This window comes from Ammospiza nelsoni, chromosome 8, assembly GCF_027579445.1.
Source record: "Ammospiza nelsoni isolate bAmmNel1 chromosome 8, bAmmNel1.pri, whole genome shotgun sequence".
NCBI lineage: Eukaryota > Metazoa > Chordata > Aves > Passeriformes > Passerellidae > Ammospiza > Ammospiza nelsoni.
The window spans coordinates 38,581,595-38,608,281 of NC_080640.1; the positions used below are offsets into that span (position 1 = coordinate 38,581,595).

Consider the following 26,687-nt stretch of genomic DNA (forward strand, 5'->3'; position numbering starts at 1 on the left):
TTTCAGTCTTTCCTCGTGATCAGAAGCTGCAAAAATGTGACCTGTGAGTGCTCCTGATGCTCAGCAGAGCAAACTCCTCCTGATCCCTGCCACAGCTGACAGGACTGGGCAGAGTCCTCTTTGCAGGGCTGCTGCTGAGTTTGAGCTGAGTGTTGGTGTGTGTGCCTCTGGATTATCCTCCTGTAGATGCAGCCCACCACGATCAGTTGTACTTTTTTCTTTTTACAATAGCATGAGATGGTTGGGTCCACTCTAAGCTATGAACTGATGTGGCCAGACATCCTTTCTACTGACTGGCTGCCCCTGCCCTTCTCTGGATCTCTAGACGATTCCTACCACTCACTAGTTCTTTGTGTTTCCTCACATTACTTGGCACTCCCCCTTTCCTCTTCTCCCCCTGCTGTTTTTCTATCTATTGAAATAATTTTTAATTGTTACCTTGTTCTGCAAAATTCAGGGTGACAATTGTCTGCAGTGGCTGTGCTCAGTTCAGCTGAACAGTTACTGGGGGGAAACACATTGTGTGTAGGTGTAGTTTGAGGGTGAGCCTCTCATTACCCCATGAAAATGCCTTTTACTTTCTTCCTCTCCTTTGTGTCAGCATTTCACCGAGTTTCCTTGGGATGATGTTTCCATGGTCCATATCACTTGATGCAGTGACAAAATCCTGGAAACACTGGTGTATTCAGAATGGATTTGAGAGTGATGGTTAAAGGCTGTGTCAGACTCTGATGGTGTAAGGAAGCTGCTCTTGCATCCTTCAGTGGGGCAGTGTGGTACCCACGCTGCTTTCTGCCAGCTAAATCTCTCCCCTCCCCAGGTTTTGCAGCACTGAGGATCTTCGCTGCTCTGGAGCTTTGGGAGAAGGGAGAAGAACCAGCCCAAAACCTCCCTGCTGGGAATTGCACAAGAGGCATTCCAGCTGGGGGCAGGGGTCTGTGTGTCTCTGCTCTTTACACGGCTGAGGCTTAATTGGTACAAAGCTGCAGATAAGGGTGCACTGTGCAGGGCTGGAGTGAAGGTAACTCATGCAGAAGAGCTGAGCAGAGGGAAGAAGTCTCCTGAGCCGTTCAGCTGCCCAGATTGCCGGCAGCCCTGGCCGTGGTGGGAGCCTGTCAGCCCCTGGAACGGAGCAGGAGCGGGGCGGGCTGCGTAGCAACTGCTTTGAGAAGTGGTAACAATTCCCAAGTGGGGCAGTAACAAAATCGATTTTTCTCCCCTTCAGCTTGGCAGCTCTCCAGGTGCCTGCTCTGGCACAATGAAGTGTGTGGCTGGGGAGGGAGGGAGGGACTTCGGGGTGATGTGTGGGGGTGTGATACAAAGAGGCACAAGTTTAATCACTGACCCATCGCACTGCATGGATTTATTTCTGGACTCAATTTCCCAGGAACTCTGCTGTTGCACACGGGGAAAAATGCCTCTGCTGAAGTTTCTCTAGCTCCAGCTTGGTGAATAAAGATCTGTCGCTTTGGAGTTCCTCACAGCAGCTCTGTCACTACTGACTCATCCATCTGCTTCAGGAAAATGTTTGCTGTCCACTTGCTAGCTTTCCATTTCACAAAGCTAAAAGAGGATCAAATAAAGAAGGTAAGTTGCAGCGTTAGCTGGTTGCTATTTTAGGAGCTGTGTTACCCAGATACAGAGGGGTCTGCAGTGAGTAATGCAGACCATATAATGGCATTATCCACTAAAACCATTCAGCCAAATGGGGCAGGAGGTGTTTAGACCTTAAACCACCTGGTGAGTGTGAAAATAGGTCTGGTTAGTGGTTTTCCATGCACAGTCGTAAGTGCTCTCCCAGTAATGGAGCAAATTCTCTGCAGTAAGGGAAAGTGCTTAAGCTTTATCTGGCATGGTGTGGAAGAGCCCAGAGGACAGAAAGGATGACTCTGGCAATGTATCATGAATGATGGGGTTTCTCAAGCTGAGCAGGAATCAGGAGTCAGTCACGTAGCAGGGACAGGGAAAACCCCTGTGGTCTTTGGTCTGGGTCTGCTGAGATTCAGGGGAGATTTCCAGCTGATGCTGGGGTTCCTGTGCCTCCTCTGTGGTTATCCAAAACTGGCTAATCCCTCTGATGTTTACAATTGGAAAAGCTTGAGATGGCTCAGACCTGGAGCTATCAGTACTGGGAATGAGCTGCCTAATGGTTGCTCTTCCCCAGTCTACTTTCACGCCACGCTGAAATGGGTTTTTGGGCTTGTGTCCATCATGAGACCATGTGAGACCTGTAAGCTCCATGGCTCAGAGGTCCTCTGCTTTGTGGACATGTCCCCTCTGTATTCCTGGGGTCCTCACTGAGTGCTGGCAGGTGCCATTGCTGCCAGGCTCCATCCTCTGGTTTCTGGGAAGGTGGGAGCTGGGGCTGTCTGTGGGTGTGGTGGGAGATCCAAGGTCCTGGTGCTTGGATCTGCTTCCATCACCGAGCTCATCAGCAAAGGGAGCAACTCCAGCTTCTCCTGTCTGTGCCCAAGACATGGAGTGGCCTGTTCCAAGGAGGACTTCTTCCATTAATTCTGTTTTGGAGAGAGGCATTCTGAGACAGGTTCTGGTATCTCAACAATCAGATGTCCCTGACTCAGTCCTAGCCCTTTTATCCCTGGGATTTAATGTGATCAGAAAAAGGCCTCACTGCCCCTCCCTTCTATGAGGGGCTATCTCTTATCTAGACAGAGCTATTTCTTCATTCTTTTCACTAAGGAAGAGAAAGACCTTGTGGAGCAGTGCTTGGGTGGAGTGGGCTTTGCGGGGAAACATCCAGCTTGCAGTTGAGTGAGGACAGTGGAGACGAGGGAGCAGAGGAATTCTGGCAAACAGAGCAGAGGAATTCTGGCAAACAGAATTTTGCTGCTCTGGCAAACAGAGCAGAGGAATTCTGGCAAAAAAATTTAAGGCTGCATTAAAAAAAATCAAAAAGTCTTTCTGTAAGGTGCAGACTAGCCCTTCCTGAAGGCAAGAAACCACATGCTCCTCAGACTTCTCTTACAGGCAGCCTAGGGTAGGATTTACAGAACAGAGCTGATTCCTCGCTTATCAGAAAGAAATGTCTTCCCACCTCTCCCTCTCCAGGCTTATTTACTCTGTGGTGGCAAAACCCAGAGCCTCCTGCCATGCAAACAGAGCTGTTTCCATAAATGAGGCAAGGCCCTGTTCCTGTGCCATGGGAGGGGGTGACCAGTTTGGTTTAGCACAGCCTGGCCGTTCCTGTGCTCACCAGTGAATGGTTCTGAGAGCAGGGCCTTGCTCAGGCTGTGAACCAGCAGGATTTCCTGGGCTCTGCCTTATCTGGTTCCTTGGAAAGGACTGTCTGCTCCTGGGGTTGTAGGTAAACAGGGTGGGAATGCAGTGTCTGGGCAGCAGGGAGCTGGTGCAGGTTCTCTGCAAACAGACACGGTAATTTTTATTACTCTTGAGAGCTTTTCCCCCACAGGGGTTTCTGTCACAAGGCCATCTGGGTCTGTGTCAGAGTGCATGAGTGCTGCATGTCTCCAGTCACTGCATTTTCTCCAAAAAATCAGTACAGGTGCATAGGCTAAGATGATGCATCCTACACGGTGGTGGAGCTTCAAAAAACCATTGGAGGAAATCAAATACTTGCACAAACAAGGACTACAAATACAAATCTGAATAACAGCCTTTTCAAGGCACAGCTGTATCCAAAGACAGCTGCTGCTCTGGGACAATTGGATATTGTAGTTTAATATTTTCTCCTCTGTGTGTGTGTTAAGTGAGTGCTGGAGTGACTTTCAGGATCCTGGCTCTTTCTGGTGGGTCATTGCTGACCATCAGTTTAAAATGGCACTGTGAATAGGTGATTAGTTTGTACCTCATAAAAATAGGTAGTAAAATAGTCCAAACTGCAGCAGAGACCAACTTAGCTACAACCTGCATTGCCCTCTGTTTAAACAATGCAGCCTTTTAAATCCAACCATGGTGGGACTTTGTATGTATGTGTCAGTGCCAGCAGTGTGTGCTCCTTAAGGAAAAAACCTTTCACTTTGCCCTGATGAAGCTGTTCATAAACACTGATTAACCTCTCTGCCAGTTTATTTGAGCTGCTTCACAGATATTTGGAATTCTTTTCTATTCAACTGCCTTCTGTTTTGATGTATTCTGTGAGTTACAGACCTTTAACAAAGGGTATTGATTGTACCCAAAAAAATCTGTTTTAGATGTAATCCTAGAATCACAAGAGAATGGAGAGCAGAGCTGGAGTGGGAAAAAGGCTTTGAGTTCCAGCCTGGCATGCCAACAAAGTTAATTGTCTGTGGAGTGAAGCAGTAGCTGAATAGACATTTTTGGGCTGTGGCTGACACGCTTGGGTGCTGATGGCATTTTCTGGAGAGGTCAAATTCTCACCAGATTGACACACTTTGCAGTTCTAGCTCATTGCATCTCTAGCAGGAGAGGGTGGTGTGGAAACAGCTTGTCAGGGTACCAAGCAAATCTCATGGCTTACATAGATTGTCAAGTTACTGAGCCATCAGAAGAGCTGGCCAACTTTTGGGCAGTGATTCACCAAGGCTGCACTAAACATTTCCAAACCAAAGTTTCTTTAGAAGAGTGAATGTCCTGATGATGAGCTTGCTTACAATGACAATCATGAGAACTTCAGCACTGAGGCTGAAAATATCTGGTGGAGTTTGAGGGTCCCCAGGATAAGGGAAGAGATGAGAATCTTGACTCCAAGTTCTCAGAAGGCTGATTTATTATTTTATGATATTATATTAAAAGAAAATGATATACTAAAGAGAGAGAAAGGAGACATCAGAAGGCTAGCAAAGAATGATAATGAAAGCTCATGACTGACTCCTCAGAGTCTGACACAGCTGGACTGGGATTGGTTATTAAGTAAAAACACTTCACATGGAACCAATCAAAGCTGCATCTGTTGGCAAGCAACCTCCAAACCACATTCCAAGCAAGCAGATAATTATTGTCTACATTTCTTTTCTGAGGCCTCTCAGGAGAAAACTCCTGGCAAAAGGATGTTCATAAAATATGTCAGTGACAGAAACTGAAGCGAGCAAGCAGCGCAAGGAGCCTGCATGGCTGAGTGCCCCCCTCCCTCCCTGCAGGTGGACAGGTTCCTGCACCAGCTGCGCCTCCCTGATGATGTCCTGCAGGACGTGGCAGCTCGTTTCCAGGCTGAGATGCTGAAGGGGCTGGCCAGGGACACCAACCCCACGGCAGCAGTGAAGATGCTGCCCTCGTTCGTGCGCTTGCTGCCCGACGGCTCAGGTGAGTCCCTGCCCAGCCCTGCTGCCAGCAGCACAGCACAGCACAGCACAGCACACACACAGGGCAGCCAGGGCACCCACTGAGAAAGTGTGTGCGCTGATACTGAGCCTGGGGATGGGATGGTGGGGAAGATGGAACAGGAAGCCTTATAAATATGATTGCCTGGCAAAAGATTTTGAGAATATGGAAACTGTAAGGGAGACTGAAATGAAAGCAAGCTTTGAGATCCCTCAGTTACTGAACAACTGGAAAACTGTGGTGTGGCTGCCTGCAAGTAATCCCCTTTTGATGGAACAACACCCTCTGCTTGCAGACAGGCCCAAGGGTCAGAGCAGACCCTGCCAGCTTGGCAGAAGGGGCCCAAAGAGGAGTTTTTATGGTTTAAAATGTAACACAGTATGGTAATGTAATGATTCTTATAAGCTGTATGTATATGCTGTAGGATTTGTACATTGTACCAGATTGGTTAGTGAGAATCAGAATATTCAACACAGAAGAAGATTTGTGGTATTGTAACGGGAACCTTACTCTCTTACCCCTTTTACTCTCTTATGCCTTTACTCTTTTACCATTTTACTCTCTCACCCTCTCACCCTCTCTGCCCCTCTCTCCTCTCGGGCCTGCTCCAGCTGTGTCTGGCAGCTCCCAGCAGGGCCCTGCACCCAGGCCCTGTGCAATAAACCCCAAATCCCAGCAGGGCCCTGCACCCAGGCCCTGTGCAATAAACCCCAAATCCCAGCAGGGCCCTGCACCCAGGCCCTGTGCAATAAACCCAATTTCCTGACCTGGCTGCAGAGATCTCTGCTCTCCATCTGTCCCGACCATCCATCCCTGTCACTCCTACACTGGCAGAGTGGTTTTTCCCTTGCAGCAGGTGGATTTTGGCCTGGAGCTGCTTGTTGGAGGAAAGGAGCTGGGACGTGCTCAGGAGCAGCGTCTCCCATCTGTGCTGGCGCAGGCCTTGCTGCAGGAGCTGTGGTGGACATGGCAAGGGCAGCCTCTACAGCCCAGAGCCTGCGGTGCACTCTGTCTGCTGGGGCTCTGGGATGTGTGACCCGGCCTTGGGGCTGCAGGGAGGGCAGGACGCTGCAGTGAAACCCCTCAACCTGCCAAGGGACGGCAGCAGGGCGTCCTCAGAGCTGGGACCCACAAATTCTGCACTGCTTCTGCTAATTCCCCAAAAAGTGATCACTTCTGCCCTTCCCTCCTTGCCTTCTCCATTGGGATAAACTGCTCCTGGATGGGGTCTGCCAGGAACTGCTGTGCTTCTTCAGCTGAGACTTGAACAGAGAAAGTGCAGTGTTGTCCTCTGGGAGGATGTGACATGAGATAGGAACTAAAAGCTCATCTTGTTTGGAGAAGCATGCACATCCAAAATAAACTCCTCAGCTGGCTCCTGGCAGTGCAGGCTGACAGAAAATGGCATTTTCCCCAGGTTTAACCAAGTTAATTTGTGCAGGATTCTGTGTCTCACCAAGATCAGGACTCGGCGTAAACCAGCTGTGCAGAAAGCTGAAATGTTAGCTTTGTACCTTTCCACATGACTTTGTTCCCTCTGATGGTAATTTCCCTGCAATTAAATGAGGAATAACAGCTTTAATGGCATAAAAAAGGCGTTTGAAGGTAAGTGCCTTGAAATGAGGCACGTCTGAGAGAAGCTATACACAAACTGATGGAAGGGGGCACTCTTCCTTTGCTGCTGGCTTTGCCGAAGAGAAACAAGTCCTTTTCTAACCCTTGCAATCTCAGTGTCAGTCACTGGTCCTGGGGTCTCACAGGTCTCAGATGCTGTTTTGGAACAGCAGGGAGCCCCTGGGGCCAGGAGACCTGGAAAATTGCATGTAGGGTCATCAGCAAGAGCTGATGTCCCCCAAGGCCAGGGTTGGATGGTGCTCTCCTGGTCTGTGTGGCCTTTCCTGTGTGCCAAGGACATGCTGCAGCATCAAGCTGGGCTATATCCTACTGACACGCTGCCCACTCCAAGTAGCACACTGATTTTTCTGTTTTTGCCCTCTGGAAAAATCCTTGTTGGTTATTTTGCTGCCAGACTGGCTAAAAATTCCAGCAGGTTTAAACCACTCAAACTTGGATGGTTATTCCTCCATTATTTATTATTATTATTATTGAGTCGTCCTCCTTCTCCTCCTTCTCCTCATTCTTCTTTTATTACTATTACTATTATTATTATCTTAGAGATTTTTTGGTGCCCTCAGTGTTGCTGCCTGAAATGACTCATTTAGAGCATCTTTCATAGTTTAGGGATTAACAGTCTGACTAATGTCACAGTTTACTGAGTAACCCAATCTGCCTCCTCACCTTTGATAGCAGACCATGGTATTACAGGTAGAATTTCCTGCTTCCTTCCCTTTCAGGACCAGATTTCATCATGTTTGGACTGTGGAACAAAGATCATGCAAGGCTAGGCACATACCCCACTGTGTTTTCCTTTTGGGAAGGGCATTTTCCTGTGTGTGGGATAAACAAATTTTATTGTAGCAGCGAGGCCAAGCTGTCCTTCCATCTGAGGTTTGCTGCTGGAGATGTGTGTGTCTGAGCAAGCCTGTGAAACCAAATGGGGCTTTCACAGAAACACCAAAAGAAAAGGAAAAGGATTGTGTTGGTTGGCTTTGGGTGGCAAATTGGCTTTGCCCCACTTGGAACCTGACTTCTGCACTAGAGCTGAGTCTCAACATAGGTCTGCAAATCCTGCATCCTCTACTGGATACAGGCAATGACCTTGTGCCACGCTTCAGGTGATGGTTTGGCAGCCCCTGTGTGCAGGGGGAACAGCCCCAAACTGCCAAACAAACATCGAATTAGCTGTTACACAGCAGGCTGAAAGGAGAGACCTGATCTTGCTGAGGGTTTCTCAGCCCTCCTGATGCTCCCAGGCCCATCCAGGATCAGGATTTGCCATCCTGGGGCAGGAAAGGCTCTGGCAGTGCTGAGGGAGGGCCCTGGGCTGTGGCCATCAGCAAAGCACCTTGTTGAGCCTTTGCTTTTTTTGTTAGGGTCAGGATTAAATGTGGGAGATGGTATTTCTTGTTCAGATTCAGATGTTTGTTAGCTCTTATTTATACTGCAGTTTTATAAACTGTGTGTTCTACAGCACCTCACTGTAATAAACTAAAAATGGAGACCTATCTCTCTCTTTACAAGGCTTTTCAGGGGTAAATGGTCTAATTTAAAATTAGACAGTTTACCCTTAAAAAATAAGAAATGACACTTATATTATTTTTACTTTTAACCTAATAACTAACTATCTGTGGCCCACAATGTGGACTCTTTAATCTAATTACATAATACTGCTTAAACTTGTGAAGAAGGACTAGTTTCTGTTTAAAAACTTCTATCTTGTTTTATGTGTATTCTATCTTGTTTTATATATCTTATTATATTCTAAAACTTTAAGTTTTCTACTATGTGATATTACACACTTCTATTCAAAAATGGAGACCTATCTCTCTCTTTACAAGGCTTTTTAAGGATAAGTGTCTAATTAAGAAATGTCTAATTATTTTTACTTTTGACTTAATAGCTATCTGGGGCCTGCAATGTGGACTTTTTTTTTCTAATTACATAATACTGCTTAAACTTATGAAGAAGAAGGACTGGCTTCTGTTTTAAAACGTCTGTCTTGTTTTATGTATATTCTGTCTTGTTTTATGTATATTCTGTCTTGTTTTATGTATGTTCTATCTTGTTTTAAGTATATTCTATCTATATTGTTTTATACATATTCTATCTTGTTTTATATATCTTACCATATTCTGAAATGTCAAACTGTTTTCGACTATGTGATATTACACACTTCTATTCAAAAATGGAGACCTTTCTCTTTCTTTACAAGGCTTTTTAAGGATAAAGTGTCTAATTAAGAAATGGCACTACAATTATTTTTACTTTTGACTTAATAACTATCTGGGGCCTGCAATGTGGACTTTTTTTTCCTAATTACATAATACTGCTTAAACTTATGAAGAAGAAGGACTGGCTTCTGTTTTAAAACGTCTGTCTTGTTTTATGTATATTCTGTCTTGTTTTATGTATATTCTATCTATATTGTTTTATATCTATTCTATCTTGTTGTATGTATCTTACTATATTTTAAAACCTTAAACTCTAAGTTTTCTACTATGTGATATTACACACTTCTATTCAAACTACACACCCATAACTTCAGTCCTGTTATTTAATTTTGGAAGTCTTCTATACAGCCTTAGGTTAAATGTAGTGTTCTTTTGGGGGCCAGTGCCTGTCAGCACACAAGGTCTCAGATTGCCAGTTTCCAGGGAAGTCCAGCAGCCCCTGGGCCATCCCTGTGGCCATCCCAGTGATGCTGTTGTCCCCTGTGTTGCAGAGAAGGGGGAGTTCCTTGCTGTGGACCTGGGGGGCTCCCAGCTCCGTGCCCACCAGGTGAGGGTGTCTGATGATGGCAAGCAGAGCAGCCAGCTGGAGAGCAAGTTCTACCCCACACCCAAGGAGGTGACCCAGGGCAACGGAGCTGAGGTAGGACACTGCTGCTGCTGCTGCTGCTGCTGTGCTGTTTCTATTTTCTGAAAAATCCTCTTCACCAGGATTTCTTCTCCTGGGAAGATGAGGAGCCTCAGCTTCTCCATGCTTTGCTGCTCTAGAATGTGGTCTGGAGATTGTTTATCCAAACATGTGAATTGTTTTTAATTAATGACCAATCGCCATCAGCTGTGTCGGACTCTGAGGAGTCAGTCACGAGCTTTCCCGATCATCCTCGTTAAACCTTCTGATAGATCCTTTCTTTTTCTTTAGGATAATTTTAGTATATTATATTATAGCATTATAATACAATACAATGTAATATCAGCCTTCTGAGAACATAGAGTCAGATTCTCATCTCTCAGCTCGTCCTAGAAGCCCTCACAAACACCACACTGTGCTGCTGCTGTACCTGCCTGTGGGACACTGCCCAACCGTCCTCTCTTCCTGCAGCTCTTTGATTACATTGCTGACTGCCTGTCAGACTTCATGGAGACCAGAAACCTGAAGCAGAAGAAGTTACCTCTTGGCTTTACGTTTTCTTTTCCATGCAAACAGACCAAGCTGGATGAGGTAAGATGCATAAGAAATGCTCTTGTCGAGCTCAGCTCCTTGCAGAGTCTGGAGAAGCTGCTGAGTGCAGGTGCTGCTCTGTGGCTTTTATCTGGGGTCATGTTTAAATAGCTCTCTGAAGAAGGCAGGGATGACTTTCAGGATTTAACTAGACCTGACTATCCTTCAGTGGTTCATTTCTCATCTCAAGGCAGCAGCATCTTTAGGCTAAAGCTATTCTATTGCTCAGTCAGTACTCAATTCCACAGGAACCATGTGTCCCTGTATTAACACTGTTAGAAAGAGATGTGCACTTCTGTGTCTTGAAACATTTTTATTTTTTTAATCACTCTCAGTTTTTTGTTTGTTTGGTTTTTCTTTTTATTTTTTTTTTATTTACAGTTGATTCTGAATAGGAAATACCTGTAGCCGAGCTGCTTGAAATACTTCTTAGGGAAATAAAAATTATTTTGTGTTCTCTCATTCTAGCCTCTCTTATTTCTAGGGGTCTGTGCTTTGGGCTCCAGTCCTGCAGACGCTTTTTGCTTAATGCTCTTAGGCTGTGATCAGCATAGGAAAGCCACATGTGCTTCAAATGAAGCACAGGGAGACACATTTACAGAATTGGGACTTTATGACTGTACCTTTTTGGCTGTGCTGGTACTGACAGGCACCCCAAGGTAGGATGTGACTTGGAGGTTGGTACTGACAGGCACCCCAAGGTGAGATGTTCTACTCTGACTCATTTTGGCTGAGTTTTAATAATGGACTTCTCCACACACTTCAGTCTTGACTGGCTTTGTGGTTTGTGTGCTAAAATTGGTGTGCTTTTGGGTCACTGCACTGTTTCTTTTCAGGGGGTTCTCCTTGAGTGGACAAAGCACTTCAGGGTCCGAGGAGTGCAGGGCACAGACGTGGTCAGCTCCCTGCACAGGGCCCTCCAGAAGCACCAGGCAAGTCCATTGATGGCAATTTTCAAGGTCAGCAGTAAGAAATTATTAAATCTGCCCTTCAACTAGCCGACAGTCTTTGGATAACACCATATTTTAGTATTTTGGAAAGCCTTGCTTTTCATGTTTGATGTTATTGGTAACACCAGCCAAGAAATACAAAACATCTTTCCATATCTTGATTACTTAGTAGCAAAGAGGAAGCTGCACAGCCTCAATGGAAGGGCTCTCTGCTCGAGTGTGGTGTTGCTGCATGTTGTAGCTGCATTTCTGTGTGTCTTCTGTCCCACCTGGTGGGCTCTGCTCAGGTGGTAGAGGATGTTGTCCTTTCACACAGCACAGTATCACAACACTCACACCAACGATGTGTCACTTTCCTGGCAAATGAGGTGGGATTGGGGAAAAACAAATCCTTCAAGCAAAGAGGCTGGTGAAACACTTGAGAATGCAGAGACATTTGTACCCTCACAGGGCTGTGGGAAGAGTGTTGTAAAAGGAAGCAGCGTCTTCCAACCAAGGAGTTTTCCTGAATGAGGCCTTCAAAGTGCAGCCAGGGAATATGTCTGCATGCTGGTGTTTTATCACAGAGGAGGCTTTCTGAGCTCTTCTCCCCGTTAATCACCCATCTTTCTGCCCTTAGGACATAGATGTTGATGTTTTGGCCCTGGTCAATGACACGGTGGGAACCATGATGACTTGTGGATATGATGACCCGAGCTGTGAAGTTGGACTCATAATTGGTAATTTTTTCTGTTCACCATGAAGGGATTTTCCCCTCTCATTTGTTGAATTACTACAAATTTGAAGTAGGAGGGAGTTTCACAATAGAGGAAAGAGCAGAAAGAAAATGGAAAAAACAATGGTTGGATTTTCCAGCCTGGCTGCCTTCTGTAAAGCAGCTGTTTTTATGCTGATCACATTGCCATCAAATACCACAGTTCCCATTTTGTCTGGGCTCAGTTGTGACCAGCATACTAAACTTTTCTGCTGACTGTATAGAAAATTACTGTGTCTGTCCAGAGAAAGCTGAATTCCCCTCACGTCTGGTAGTTAGTACCAGCTATGCTTTCCACAGTTTCTCCATTTCATGCACTATGATGCCTTTTATTAGGCACACAGAAGTACATTTGAAAGAGAAAAAAATGTTTTTAAACAAGTCAAACCTTAGAATAATTTCAGTTTTTTTCATTCCCTGTGAAATGATGATTTCACGGGTGCAGGTGGCCTATATGAGCATCCTGTGCCACAGGGTTATGTGTTTGTGTTTTCTTCCAAGGACAATATACTGACTTATTCCCAAACAAAAATCACACATGGAACAAACAGTGGTTTGTCCAATACCCACAGGGACTGGCACCAACGCCTGCTACATGGAGGAGATGAGGCACATCAGCCTGGTGGAGGGGGACGAGGGCAGGATGTGCATCAACACCGAGTGGGGGGCCTTTGGGGACGACGGTGCTTTGGACGATCTCCGCACGGAGTTCGATCGGGAGCTGGATCTGGGATCTCTCAACCCTGGAAAACAACTGTAAGTGACTCCCTGTCTGAGCTCCCAGAGTGCTTTTCCAGTGTTTGCCCCTTTGGAACAGGAATTGTGTTAACAGTACCTGAGATGACGTGGTGGTGGTTCTGTGTAATCCAGATCTTTCCCTTCTGGAGAGGGTGAGTGCCTTTCACAGCTCCCTGCTGCAGGCTGTTGTGGTGGGATTTCAGGGTTTATCTCAGAACCCTGGGTCCCTCTGCTGATAATTCCCTCCCAGGTGTGTCAGTCACCTCTCCTTTTCCCTCCCCTCCCCTGGAATTCCAGAAAGGCATCGAGTGATCGGCAGATTCAAAGGATGCCCTCCACCCCTGGGGGCATTGGGCCATCCAGGTGTCCTTTGTCCCTTTGTCCCTCCCCTCCTGTCCCTGCTTGGTGGCTCCCTACCCCTTCCCTGCCCCTCTCCCTGGGGTTAAAGGAGCAGCAACCACGGGCTCAGGGAGTTCTGTTGGAGCTGGTGCTGCATTCAGAGGCCTGTGGGCCAGAATAAAGCTCTGGATCCAAACCCTCCATCAGAACCGACTCCTTTCCTTCACCATCACCTTAAAGCTTCTCCACAGAGGGAAACCTGAGGAGCAGCCCCTGTTATGGGGGGGAGCTCCATCCCAGCACCACCAGAGCTCCTGCAGGCCTGGCCTTGTCTCCATGTGGCCAGCTACAACACCCAGCCAGGCAAAAGTGTCTGTGGGGTGAAACACCACACACCCAGCCAGGCAAAAGTGTCTGTGGGGTGAAACACCACACACCCAGCCAGCCCAAAGTGTCTGTGGGGTGAAACACCACACATCCCACAGCCAAAAGTGTCTGTGGGGTGAAACACCACACACCCAGCCAGCCCAAAGTGTCTGTGGGGTGAAACACCACACATCCCACAGCCAAAAGTGTCTGTGGGGTGAAACACCACACACCCAGCCAGCCCAAAGTGTCTGTGGGGTGAAACACCACACATCCCACAGCCAAAAGTGTCTGTGGGGTGAAACACCACACACCCAGCCGGCCCAAAGTGTCTGTGGGGTGAAACACCACACACCCAGCCGGCCCAAAGTGTCTGTGGGGTGAAACACCACAGTTGCCACTATTTGGTTCAGCACCAAGGGTCAGAGAAGCTCAATATTGTCCTGTACACAATATTGGTAAACTCCAATATAGCAGCCAAGGGATTGCTGCTGCAGCTGCCCATGTGGTGTTAAATCCAGGTGGTTACACTGCTATGATGCTGTGCAGGAAAAGATCTGATGAAGACCTCCTGAATCCTTCCTGTGCTCCATTCCAGGTTTGAGAAGATGATCAGCAGCCTGTATTTGGGGGAACTTGTGCGACTCATTCTCCTAAAGATGACCAAGGAAGGTCTGCTCTTCAATGGGAAAGTGTCAACAGCTCTGCTTACTAAGGGCAAGATTGAAATGAAGCACGTGTCTGCAATGGAAAAGTAAGAACTTGTAATACACTCTTAGCCACTCTCAAAGTTAGTATTCACTGGCACAGCAGTGATAATGAAACTGTAGCTAAAATCTGTGAGGGCTAGGAACAATCCTGAACTGCTTAGCTTGATTTTGCTTTTGCCTAGGACTAAAGTTGACCTTTCTGTTAGTGGGAATTGGTGTAACATAGTTTTAGCAAAGTACCACAGTAGCAGTGTGTTGGTAACCATCCCAGATGCAAGTTGTTCAAATAACCTCTCTGGAGACCTGAGTGTGTGGGACAACTGCTGCAGTTTTCAGCCTCTCTGATGTGGAAATCCTGGGGCTGTGGAGATGTAGTACAGATTATAAATCAGCTGATGGATGACTGCGTGGAAAACTGGGATTCTGATGGTCCTCACTGTCACTCCAGGAATTATTTTCTTTGTTGTATTGAGTAAAACTGTATATCTGTTCTTGTGCTCTCCTTCTTTGGACTGTTTTATCCCGTTCTCTTCTTGACCAGCTGATTGGTGTCACCAAGTGCTGAACCCCAGGAAGTTCAGCATTGAACTCTCTCCCCTGATACTTCTGGGAATGCTGTGGGAGACACATTAAACACATGGTTTATGGGAACCAATTATGATGCTGTCTGATAGGTTGTGTCATGTTCTCCTCTCATTTCTCTTTGAGCCAAGCTATTGATTTGTGAGTTTTTGCATTTGGTGATGAATTCTCTTGTTTTGGGGGCAGGTACAAGGAAGGCCTGAGCAACACAAGAGAGATCCTCGCCGAGCTGAAGCTGTTTCCCTCAGAGGAGGACTGCGTTGCTGTGCAGCACGTCTGCACCATCGTCTCCTTCCGCTCGGCCAACCTGTGCGCCGCCGCGCTGGCCGCCATCCTCACCCGCCTCAGGGACAACAAAAAGCTGCTGAGGATGAGAACCACCGTTGGCATTGATGGGGGGCTCTACAAAACACACCCCAGGTGAGCAGCAAAGAGGATTTGATAACGGCTATGAGCCTCCATCTGCACACGTGTGTCTGGCTTTTCACAGAACTGCTGGTTTTGCTTCAGCTTTGGGGTGAGGTCTAAGTGGCTTTGGTATTGCAAAGCTGTCCCAGGAGCTGTAGAATCTGGAGTGGGGTGGGAGCTGGGGGTGCTCAGCCTGGAGGAAAGGAGACTCAGGGGTGCCCCCATCACTCTCTACAGCTCCCTGAAAGGTGCCTGTGCTCAGGTGGGGCTGGGCTCTTTCTCCAGGCAGCACTGACAGAACCAGAGCACACAGACTCAAGCTGTACCAAGGGAAATATAGGTTGGATATCAGGAAAAGAGTGATAAAGTTCTGGAATGGCTGCCTGGGGAGGTGGAGTCCCCATCCCTGGATGTGCTTAAAAACAGCCTGGATGTGGCACTGGGTGCCATGGTTTAGTTGAGGTGTTAGGCATGGGTTGGACTCCATGATCTTTAAGGTCTCTTCCAACCTCATAAGGGAGGAGGCTCCATCCCACCACCACCAGAGCTCCTGCAGGCCTGGACTTGTCCCCACGTGCCCAGCTGCAACACCCAGCCAGTCCAAAGTGTCTGTGGGGTGAAACACCACACACCCAGCCGGCCAAAAGTGTCTGTGGGGTGAAACACCACACACCCAGCCAGCCAAAGTGTCTGTGGGGTGAAACACCACACACCCAGCCGGCCAAAAGTGTCTGTGGGGTGAAACACCACACACCCAGCCAGCCCAAAGTGTCTGTGGGGTGAAACACCACACACCCAGCCGGCCAAAAGTGTCTGTGGGGTGAAACACTGTGACCGTGTTTGCAGGGGTCCGAGGATAAGGGAAGAGACAAGGATCTGACTCCATGTTTCAGAAGGCTTGATTTATTATTTTATGATATATATTATATTAAAACTATACTAAAAGACTAGAAGAAAGGATTTCACCAGAAGGCTAGCTAAGAAGAATGATAAGGCTAGCTAAAAAGAAAGAATGATAACAAAAGTTTGTCTCAGACAGAGAGTCCGAGCCAGCTGACTGTGATTGGCCATTAATTAGAAACAGCCACATGAGACCAATCCCAGATGCACCTGTTGCATTCCACAGCAGCAGATAACCATTGTTTCCATTTTGTTCCTGAGGCCTCTCAGCTTCTCAGGAGGAAAAATCCTAAGGAAAGGATTTTCCCGAAAATATCATGGCTACAAAACGCCGCAGTGCCGCTGTTTGGTTCAGCACCAAGGTCAGACAAGCCAAGGCACATCCCATACACAATATTGGTGACACCAACAGCAACCCATGCCCCAAAGGGCTGTGAGAGGCTCAGGGAGGGTCTCTGTGTCCCTGCCAGGTACGCCCAGCGGCTGCACAAGGCGCTGAGGAGGCTGGTGCCCACGTGTGACGTGCGGTTCGTGCTGTCGCGGAGCGGCAGCGGCCGCGGGGCCGCCACGGTCACGGCCGTGGCACTCAGGCTGGCAGCCCAGCGCCGCCGCCTCGACGCCGCCCTCGCCCCCTTCCTGCTGCCCCCCAGCACCCTGCAGCAGGTCAGGGACAGCATGAGGGCTGAGCTGGAGTACGGGCTGAAGAGGGAGGCGCAAGGCCAGGCCACGGTGAAGATGCTGCCCACGTACGTGTGCGGGATGCCGGATGGGACAGGTGAGGCTGGCTCATGAGCACCTGCAGGTGCTCAGGAAAGCTGCTTGTCTGTTTTTGGTGGGGAGGAGTATGCTAATTAATCTGGCACATCCCAGGGGATTGATGTTGTCAAACTGGTGCTTCCTGCTGTGTTATCTGTTATCTTCAGCCCCATGCTCAATGGGATAAATGCCATAGGGAACAGCGTGCTAATCATCGGTACGCTGTTCTGACTGGCAAATGTGCTAGGAGAAGCACCAAAATGAAATGCCTTTCTTCTCCTTCAGAGAAAGGAAAGTTCCTTGCCCTTGACCTTGGTGGCACAAATTTCAGGGTTCTGCTGGTCAAAATCAAAAGCGGGAGAAGAAGATCAGTGCAAATGTACAACAAAATCTTTGCCATTCCTTTGGAGATCATGCAAGGGACAGGAGAAGAGGTAATCTGAAATGGATGTTTTACTGATTCAGCCAAGCCCCAGTATATGGCATTACTTATGAAATTTTTATGCCTCTTCTTTCCTTCCAGCTCTTTGACCATATTGTCCAGTGCATAGCAGACTTTCTGGATTATATGGGGATTAAAGGTGCTCGGCTTCCTCTGGGCTTCACCTTCTCCTTCCCCTGCAGGCAAACCAGCATTGACAAGGTAAGGGCTGCAGCAGCTCTGCATCTGCTTGGTGAATGACATCATTTTGGGCAAGGCTGACTTGTGGGTCTGGAGAATTTATTACTTTGCTTTGCAAATCACTTGTGTTTCATGAGAAAATTATTGTCCTGTGTTATCCACCTGCCTATGGGAGGCAGAGCTTTCACTTTTTGTCTCTGGTAAGAGGTGGACATGAACTTGCTTTTGTTTTATAAAGATTTAGCCCTCATGACAGCAAAATGAAGTGCATGTTTTTAATAACCCAGGAACCTCCTTATGCTGCCTTAACTCCTCAATGGCATGAGATAACAAATGGCTCCTTCTGCTTGCTCAGCTACAGTCCCAGGTTGTTTTCCAAGCTGTGCTGCCCAGCTCTGACTGTGTAACTTCTGCACCACATTAGTTTCTTTGTGCTGAGTGGCTGTTGACAGACTTGAGCTTACTTGCTCAGCTTGGAAGAGTTGGCTTTTTGACAGATATAATATATTTTATCTTATCTGAAAAGACTTATGGATTTCCAAGAGGGGCAGGGGATGTTGTGCTGCTTAGTTCTAGTCAAATATGTAAGATACTGGGGAAATGAGAGACTGCTATTTTATTGAATGTTTTAATGTCCTGGTGGGGTTCAAAATAGCTTCTAAAGCTGGAAGTTAGTCTGCTCTGTCTCAATTTCCAGCTCACTGTTGAGAGTGTAGCAACAGGACTTGGCTTTTTGTGGAAACACGAATTCATGTGCTTTCTGAACCTACAGACTAGCATTTAGATCTTGACAAATGATTAGGAAGCAAATTCCAGAGTATTGATGGCAAACTGAGTGAGACACATCTGTGTCCCACAATATGTTGCTCTGTGTGTTTGGTCTTCTGCTGTTGCTAGAACTTGAGGGTGTTTCTTAATATCACCTTTTTCTCCCAGTTATCTTCTATGGGTTTTTTTCCCCCTTTGGACAGACAGTCCAGAGCCACTTAGGAAGTGCAAAGCTAATTACTTCATGTGACCTGGAAAACAACTTCTGTCAGGCCAGGTTGTTGTCTGAAAAGAAATAAATTAGTGTTGCCTGGAGTTGTGTGATCATACCAAATGTCCTTCAGGAAACAGCCCAAAAATTAACAGTAGATTCATTAATGTTTGATGGGTGATTGATGATTTACAACAAAAGCATTTTCCAAATGAGATTTAGAAGGTACTGAGTGCAGTGCCTTGACAAAAAACTGAGTAAACTTGGAGCCACTACCATCAGCAGTGGAGTAACAAAGACACACAAGCACAGCCTGCACCAGACACCCACAGTAACCTGTCCAGGGGAAATATGTCATTTGGGGGAAATAAAAAAAGCCTTGGGGTGGGAGGCAAGAAAAAGCTGATGCTTGCAATGTACAGTCTTCACTCATGGCTTTCTTTCTCTTCTGTTTCAGGGAACACTTGTGGGATGGACAAAAGGATTCAAGGCGACAGACTGTGAGGGGGAAGATGTTGTTGATATGCTGAGAGAGGCCATCAGGAGAAGAAATGTGAGCTGGTTTTTCCTGCTCATTTTGGTGTATTTAAAGCACCCTCACTCTGGCATTCCATGCTGATCGTGACTTGTGTTTCAGGAGTTTGATCTGGACATTGTAGCTGTGGTGAATGACACTGTGGGGACCATGATGACCTGTGGCTATGAGGACCCAAACTGTGAGATTGGCCTTATTGCAGGTACAAGTGGCCAAGTGGCCACTGTGAGAGGGAAGCACCATCTAGAGCTGGGCTTTGGCATCTCTAAACCAGCACCTTTTATTTGAGTTTGATATATTAGAGTATATATATTGATATATTAGTATATATTGATATACTAGTGTATATATTGATATACTAGTATATATTGATATACTAGTGTATATATTGATATACTAGTATATATATTGATATACTAGTATATATATTGATATATTAGTGTATGTATTGATACACCAGTATATATATTGATACACTAGTATATATATTGATATACTAGCGTATATATTGATATACTAGTGTATATATTGATATATTAGAGTATATATTGATATATTAGTATATATATTGATATATTAGTTGCTTGCGGTTCTTGGCAGATTGGTGTGGTGCTCAGCAGGAAACTTAACAACATCTGCAGCAGATAAGTTCCTGAACCTGTTGGATTTTTGATCATCTCTCTGGTGGTGCCTAACAAGTGTATGCAGGGTAAAAGAACACAAGCAGATAGAGCATGAATTCTTGTTTTGACAAGTTACTGTGCAGCCAGGTCACAGACTGTGGGGCAAGTAAATGTTTTTAAAAATCTGAATGAATTCTTGTTGGGCTTTTTAGATGATTCCCCCAATATGTTCCTCCAAGTTTTGATCCAGAAATATATCAAAGCATAGAATCATAAAATGGCCTTTAATTTGAGATGAGGCAAAGAGAACTTTAAGATGAGCACTGCAATCATCTTCCATAAGTTTCTGGTGCTGCTTTTCCAGCTGAAATCTTGTAATTTCTTTCCTTCCAGGAACAGGCACCAATGTTTGCTACATGGAGGACATGAAAAACATAGAAACAGTGGAAGGGAATGAAGGAAAAATGTGCATTAATACAGAATGGGGAGCATTTGGTGACAATGGCTGCATTGACCACATCAGGACAAAATATGACAGAGAAGTAGATGAAGGCTCCCTAAACCCAGGCAAACAGAGGTAAACGTGGTGGTCCTGATGCCAAGAGCCTGATGGAGTCAGTCTTCGAGAGACACTGGCTGCTTTTTAAAATGTGCTTAATGAATGAATAATCAGAAAGGAAATTTTAATATTGCATTTCTTTTGTTGCTTGGTAAGTAACCTAGATATAAAAAAATAAAAACCAAGGGAAAAGGAAAAAAACCAAAGACGTACATTGTTACCACAGCACTGTTTTCAGCTTAAAGCATTACCAAAAGTGCAGCTTTTAAGATTTCCCTGCAAAGTCTAGGTCATGCTTTGTTCCTCCTCTTAGGGTGATTTTTCAAAGGCAAAATACAACTGAAGCTTGTTGGGTAAAGACAATATTGATCAGATGTGACTCTGGTGAATGCATGCTGGGACAGGCAGGAGTTTCTCTTCAGTGTGGACTCTGGCTTTAACACAATATTCTGTTTAATATTGCAAAGGTTTTTTTCCTACTTCTGTTACCATTTGGCATAGGTAAATATATTGTAATTAATGTTTGCACTTGAAGTCTCTGCAACAGATTTTTGATGATTGAAAAATGGAGTTCCATGGCTATTGCTCTGCAAGGTTGGACTGCTTGTTTTGAGTTCATGGGGCATGTACATACTACTTGAGCTAAACAGAGCCATCTCTTTAAATGAACATTTTTATTCTTCTTTTGACCCACCAGGTATGAAAAAATGACCAGTGGAATGTACCTAGGTGAAATAGTAAGGGAAATTTTGATTGACTTAACCAAACAAGGGCTGCTTTTCAGAGGACACATTTCGGAATCACTCAGGAAAAGAGGAATATTTGAAACAAAATTCCTGTCTCAGATTGAGAGGTAAAGCTGTTAGATTTACTTGGTTTAAATCCTTAAAGTCGTCTGGGACACAGTCTTTTGCAAGTGTGGGGAGCCCTTTCCTTCAAGAAGTCAATTAAGTCAGTTACAGTTTTCTTCTTTGTCCATCCCCCACCTCCAGAATAAAAGTTAAAAATAAGAAACTGGGGAAGTCACAGAATTATTGCTGTAATTATATGAATTATCATTTCCTATCTACACAACTGGGTTATCTTGGATGCCTGAGCCATCAAGCTAAGTATTTCTTGTGGGACTTTAGACAGCACTTATTTAAGAAAGCAAGAAGTCAGTGATACATGAGTATGTGCACACCTATATATCTGTATGGTTACAATGTCTATTTGAAACTCTTTCTGCTGTGGAAAGCCTTGAAAGGAGGGTCTCAGGAAAGTAACAGTTGTGCGGCTGAGCTGGCTCTGCTCCCTCATGGCTTTGGGGTTAGGTGGATAATTACAGCTCATGATGCAGCCTAACATGGCAAAGGGCATGGCAGGAGCAGCTGTTCCATCTGAATTCAGTCAGAAACCAGCCTTGAGGGAACTGGGGGGTGTCAGAGCTGAGGTGGGCCCGTTTCCCTTGTTCCCGAGCTGTGTGAGGCGAGGAGCTGTCCCTGAGTGCTCTGTGTGTCCCTGCTGCAGGGTGTCAGAGCTGAGGTGGGCCCGTTTCCCTTGTTCCCGAGCTGTGTCAGGTGAGGAGCTGTCCCTCACTGCTCTGTGTGTCCCTGCTGCAGGGTGTCAGAGCTGAGGTGGGCCCGTTTCCCTTGTTCCCGAGCTGTGTGAGGTGAGGAGCTGTCCCTCACTGCTCTGTGTGTCCCTGCTGCAGGGTGTCAGGGCTGAGGTGGGCCCGTTTCCCTTGTTCCAGAGCTGTGTGAGGTGAGGAGCTGTCCCTCACTGCTCTCTGTGTCCCTGCAGTGACCGGCTGGCCCTGCTGCAGGGTGTCAGGGCTGAGGTGGGCCCGTTTCCCTTGGCCCAGAGCTGTGTGAGGTGAGGAGCTGTCCCTCACTGCTCTGTGTGTCCCTGCTGCAGGGTGTCAGAGCTGAGGTGGGCCTATCCAGAGCTGTGTGAGGTGAGGAGCTGTCCCTCACTGCTCTCTGTGTCCCTGCTGCAGGGTGTCAGAGCTGAGATGGGCCCGTTTCCCTTGTTCCAGAGCTATGTGAGGTGAGGAGCTGTCCCTGAATGCTCTGTGTGTCCCTGCAGTGACCGGCTGGCCCTGCTGCAGGGTGTCAGAGCTGAGGTGGGCCCGTTTCCCTTGTTCCAGAGCTGTGTGAGGTGAGGAGCTGTCCCTCACTGCTCTGTGTGTCCCTGCTGCAGGGTGTCAGAGCTGAGGTGGGCCCATCCAGAGCTGTGTGAGGTGAGGAGCTGTCCCTCACTGCTCTCTGTGTCCCTGCTGCAGGGTGTCAGAGCTGAGGTGGGCCCTTGTTCCAGAGCTGTGTGAGGCGAGGAGCTGTCCCTCACTGCTCTGTGTGTCCCTGCTGCAGGGTGTCAGAGCTGAGGTGGGCCCGTTTCCCTTGTTCCAGAGCTGTGTGAGGTGAGGAGCTGTCCCTCACTGCTCTGTGTGTCCCTGCAGTGACCGGCTGGCCCTGCTGCAGGGTGTCAGAGCTGAGGTGGGCCCGTTTCCCTTGTTCCAGAGCTGTGTCAGGTGAGGAGCTGTCCCTCACTGCTCTGTGTGTCCCTGCTGCAGGGTGTCAGAGCTGAGGTGGGCCCTTGTTCCAGAGCTGTGTGAGGTGAGGAGCTGTCCCTCACTGCTCTGTGTGTCCCTGCTGCAGGGTGTCAGAGCTGAGATGGGCCCGTTTCCCTTGTTCCAGAGCTGTGTGAGGTGAGGAGCTGTCCCTGAATGCTCTGTGTGTCCCTGCAGTGACCGGCTGGCCCTGCTGCAGGGTGTCAGGGCTGAGGTGGGCTCGTTTCCCTTGGCCCAGAGCTGTGTGAGGTGAGGAGCTGTCCCTCACTGCTCTGTGTGTCCCTGCTGCAGGGTGTCAGAGCTGAGGTGGGCCCATCCAGAGCTGTGTGAGGTGAGGAGCTGTCCCTCACTGCTCTCTGTGTCCCTGCTGCAGGGTGTCAGAGCTGAGGTGGGCCCTTGTTCCAGAGCTGTGTGAGGCGAGGAGCTGTCCCTCACTGCTCTGTGTGTCCCTGCTGCAGGGTGTCAGAGCTGAGGTGGGCCCGTTTCCCTTGTTCCAGAGCTGTGTGAGGTGAGGAGCTGTCCCTCACTGCTCTGTGTGTCCTTGCAGTGACCGGCTGGCCCTGCTGCAGGGTGTCAGAGCTGAGGTGGGCCCGTTTCCCTTGTTCCAGAGCTGTGTGAGGTGAGGAGCTGTCCCTCACTGCTCTGTGTGTCCCTGCTGCAGGGTGTCAGAGCTGAGGTGGGCCCGTTTCCCTTGTTCCAGAGCTGTGTGAGGTGAGGAGCTGTCCCTGAGTGCTCTGTGTGTCCCTGCAGTGACCGGCTGGCCCTGCTGCAGGGTGTCAGGGCTGAGGTGGGCCCGTTTCCCTTGTTCCAGAGCTGTGTGAGGCGAGGAGCTGTCCCTCACTGCTCTGTGTGTCCCTGCTGCAGGGTGTCAGAGCTGAGGTGGGCCCGTTTCCCTTGTTCCCGAGCTGTGTGAGGTGAGGAGCTGTCCCTCACTGCTCTCTGTGTCCCTGCAGTGACCGGCTGGCCCTGCTGCAGGTGCGGCGCGTCCTGCAGCACCTGGGGCTGGACAGCACCTGTGAGGACAGCATCATCGTCAAGGAGGTGTGTGCAGCCGTGTCCACCAGGGCTGCCCGGCTCTGCGGGGCAGGGCTGGCTGCTGTCGTGGAGAAGAGGAGGCAGAACCGAGGTGTGGAGCGCCTGCAGATCACTGTTGGGGTGGATGGGACTCTGTACAAGCTCCATCCGCGGTGAGTGCCTCGGTGCCGCTTCCCTTTGCTGTTTGCTTGCTTTCACTGTGAGAACAGACCTGTGCCAGCTTTCTGCTGAGAGGATTAAAAACCTGAGAGGGGGGAAGGATCGAACACCTCTCACTGCATTTTGTCACTTCCATTTCCTAGCCAGAGGATCAAAAATTGTAAAGTCAGCTCCAGTTGCCACTGGGAGGCTCTTTTCTCTGGGAAATATTTATTTTCCTAATACTTATTTTCCAGTGTTTTGGTAGATTTCTACAATATCTGAGTCTCCTAGATGGAAAGCTGTCTTGAGTTTTTGTAGTTGGGTCAGTGTTCTGTGAGCAAGGCCTAGAAACAGCATTAGCTTTTGAGCTGGGAGGAGAGAACCTCCTTCAGGATCTCTGTGGATCTCTCTAAGGTGTGGGCAGTGTGTGGCATCATGCTGAACAAAAGTGAAATGGAGAAATAAAAATTAAAATCTGATTGTGTACAAAAGTTTGCATCTTTCATGAATAGGAGAAAAAGCAAAAGAAAGCAATGGCTGAGGTACCTTGTTTGTAGGTGAAACAAAGATCTCAGATCAGAAAGCAGCTGCTGAAATGTTCTGCTCTTCTCTCCCTTCCCTTTCAGTTTTTCCAGGATCCTGCAGGAAACAGTGAAGGAGCTGGCCCCTCAGTGTGACGTGACTTTCATGCTTTCTGAAGATGGAAGTGGGAAGGGAGCTGCCCTCATTACTGCAGTTGCAAAAAGGTTGCACAAGGTTGGACAGAAGTAGAAAGGAGAGGCCAAGGAACCCCAGCCCTGCCAGGCGTGTGCAGCAGGGGTTTGCTGGGTGGTGGTTCCACAAAGCTTTGCCTACACCAGCACAAAGGTAGCTTTTATTGGGGAGCAGCTGGTTTTGACCAACCAGGATTGTGGATTTTTGGTAACTTGGTGTTTCTGCTCCTCACTAGAATTATGTCTTGGCATGGCACAGCTCTGTACTTCCTGCAGTGCATCTCCAATGCTCGTGGGAGAGTGAAAACAAAACAAAATCAACCCAAATGTGTCTTTTTACAACATCTTAATTAAGCTGCTGCACCACAACTGAGTTTATCACCAGTTTCTTAGGATTCTGTGCTTAGTTTTGCCTTGCCCTGGCTCGAAGAATATTGAGATTCTGATGTTGCATCTCATCTAGTGGAATATTTGTTCAATGCTTCACAGGTTTCACAATAAATTTGGAGGTGAAATAAATGAATGGACTGTGGTCAGTGATGCTCTCCCTGCTGCTGCACTGGTTGCAAGTGTAATGCAACACTTCCCTGAGGACAGGAGGCACGTTTAATTGATGAATGTAAAGGAAAAAAATGTGATTCCACACAAGATCAGTGTGTGCCAAAATATGTCAGGGCATCTGAGTCACATAAAGCTAAACCAATGCTGCATGGATGCTGACTGTGATTCTTTGGATCCTGAAGGACACAGAGAATGTAGAAGGAGCTACAGAGTTTGCAGTGTCTGTGTCAGGGCTACACAGAGGGTATCAAACAGGCCACCAAAATAGTGTGTAGAGGGGAAAAAAAAATCACCTAAATTTCTGAAAGTCTCCTCTTTGTTTTCCCTCTGTTATCTTCTTGCCTGTTCCTGAGAGAATTGTTTCCATTTTGTGAAAAGGAAGTTTTTCCTTGGTTTTCATTTTCTGTTGCCTGCCTGTTTGTAGTCTGTTTGTAAATAAATTTGTGTTGTTGTGAGCCTTTGCTCCTCTGTCCAGTGCATCTTCTGAGTTGTGGGAAGAGCATGCAGGCAAGTGGGAGCTTTCTTAAACCTAAACCTTTAAACCCAAACCTTCTTTTAAATCTAAATGTGTTTGTGTACTCAGCAGCACTGCAGTGATTGTGAAGGGGGTTTGTGGATGGAGCTCATGGCCTTGTGTGACCAAATGTCCCTGACCTGATCCACCCAGGAAAAACCAAAACAATAATGTGGGACAGAGAAGCTGCAAATCTGTGTCCTGCCTGTTGTCTCTTCTCAAATATTCCTGTAGCACTTTTAATCCTCTCTTTGTGGGTATTTGCTTCCTCGTGGGCTGGCAGCAGAAAGTGGGGCCAAGAAATGTGCTTGGAGCCTAGTTAGGTCAAAAGTGACTGTGGTGCAGGGGGATGAGCAGTTGGGCTTATGTAATGATCTGTAACAAGGCTGCTGCTGGGTTTAAATTTAGCAATCCCAAATCCAAAATTGGAAGCTACATCAGACTTTTGCTGTTTTGTAGCTTTTAAAAAAAAACCCCAAAATGTGTCAACAGCTCTGTGTCTGTGTTGGAGTTACTGGACGGGTAGAAGATACCTACAAATAATTTCACTTCTGAAGGGATTCCTCATAGTGCATAGCTCACTGTACCAAGTTGTTATCTCCTATTACATTTATTGTTTTTCTCCTTTTGTCAAGAAACTTAGTATTTTACTTTATATTTCAGAATCCACAGAGCTGCAGAAACCAAAGTTTCCTGTGTAATAAGGGCAGTGATCTGGAGCGGAAGTTTGTTGCTGGTAACAAACAAGTTAAATCTGGAGGGTCTGGGTGTAGAAGAAAAAAAATAATCAGATATTGAGTCTATGTGAGGCCTAGAATAGCTATTCTAGGCCATTTTAGGCCCCAAAGGGAGAAACAGGTATTTTGGCACCTGAAATCCTGTACTATCTCTGTGGTTTTGGGCCTTTTTGGGGGAGTGGATTCTGCACAAGTGCATCTGTGAATGAGGTATGTGCCTGTATCTGAAATGAGGTGATACCCCAGGATGGCCATGTGAGCATGGTGCAGAACACACTTTGTACTTTTATT

The 26,687-nt window shown here is 47.2% G+C and overlaps 1 protein-coding gene across 2 annotated transcripts; it reads left to right on the forward strand.

Annotated features, from left to right (window-relative positions):
* The first annotated feature begins 1,364 nt into the window (after positions 1-1,364).
* On the forward strand, positions 1,365-24,942 carry LOC132075970 (hexokinase HKDC1-like). 2 transcript variants are annotated; one of them, XM_059476766.1, is made up of 18 exons: positions 1,365-1,587; positions 5,079-5,241; positions 9,602-9,750; positions 10,207-10,326; positions 11,163-11,258; positions 11,896-11,995; positions 12,603-12,786; positions 14,072-14,227; positions 14,952-15,185; positions 16,544-16,848; positions 17,115-17,263; positions 17,353-17,472; positions 18,888-18,983; positions 19,068-19,167; positions 19,982-20,165; positions 20,845-21,000; positions 23,649-23,882; positions 24,498-24,942. In XM_059476766.1, exons 1-18 carry the CDS (start codon positions 1,525-1,527, stop codon positions 24,640-24,642), a joined length of 2,754 nt encoding a protein of 917 aa, XP_059332749.1. In that variant the 5' UTR covers positions 1,365-1,524; the 3' UTR covers positions 24,643-24,942. The 2 variants fall into 2 exon arrangements, with proteins under 2 accessions (XP_059332749.1, XP_059332750.1); XM_059476767.1 differs by lacking the exon at positions 11,163-11,258.
* Positions 24,943-26,687: the final 1,745 nt, after the last annotated feature.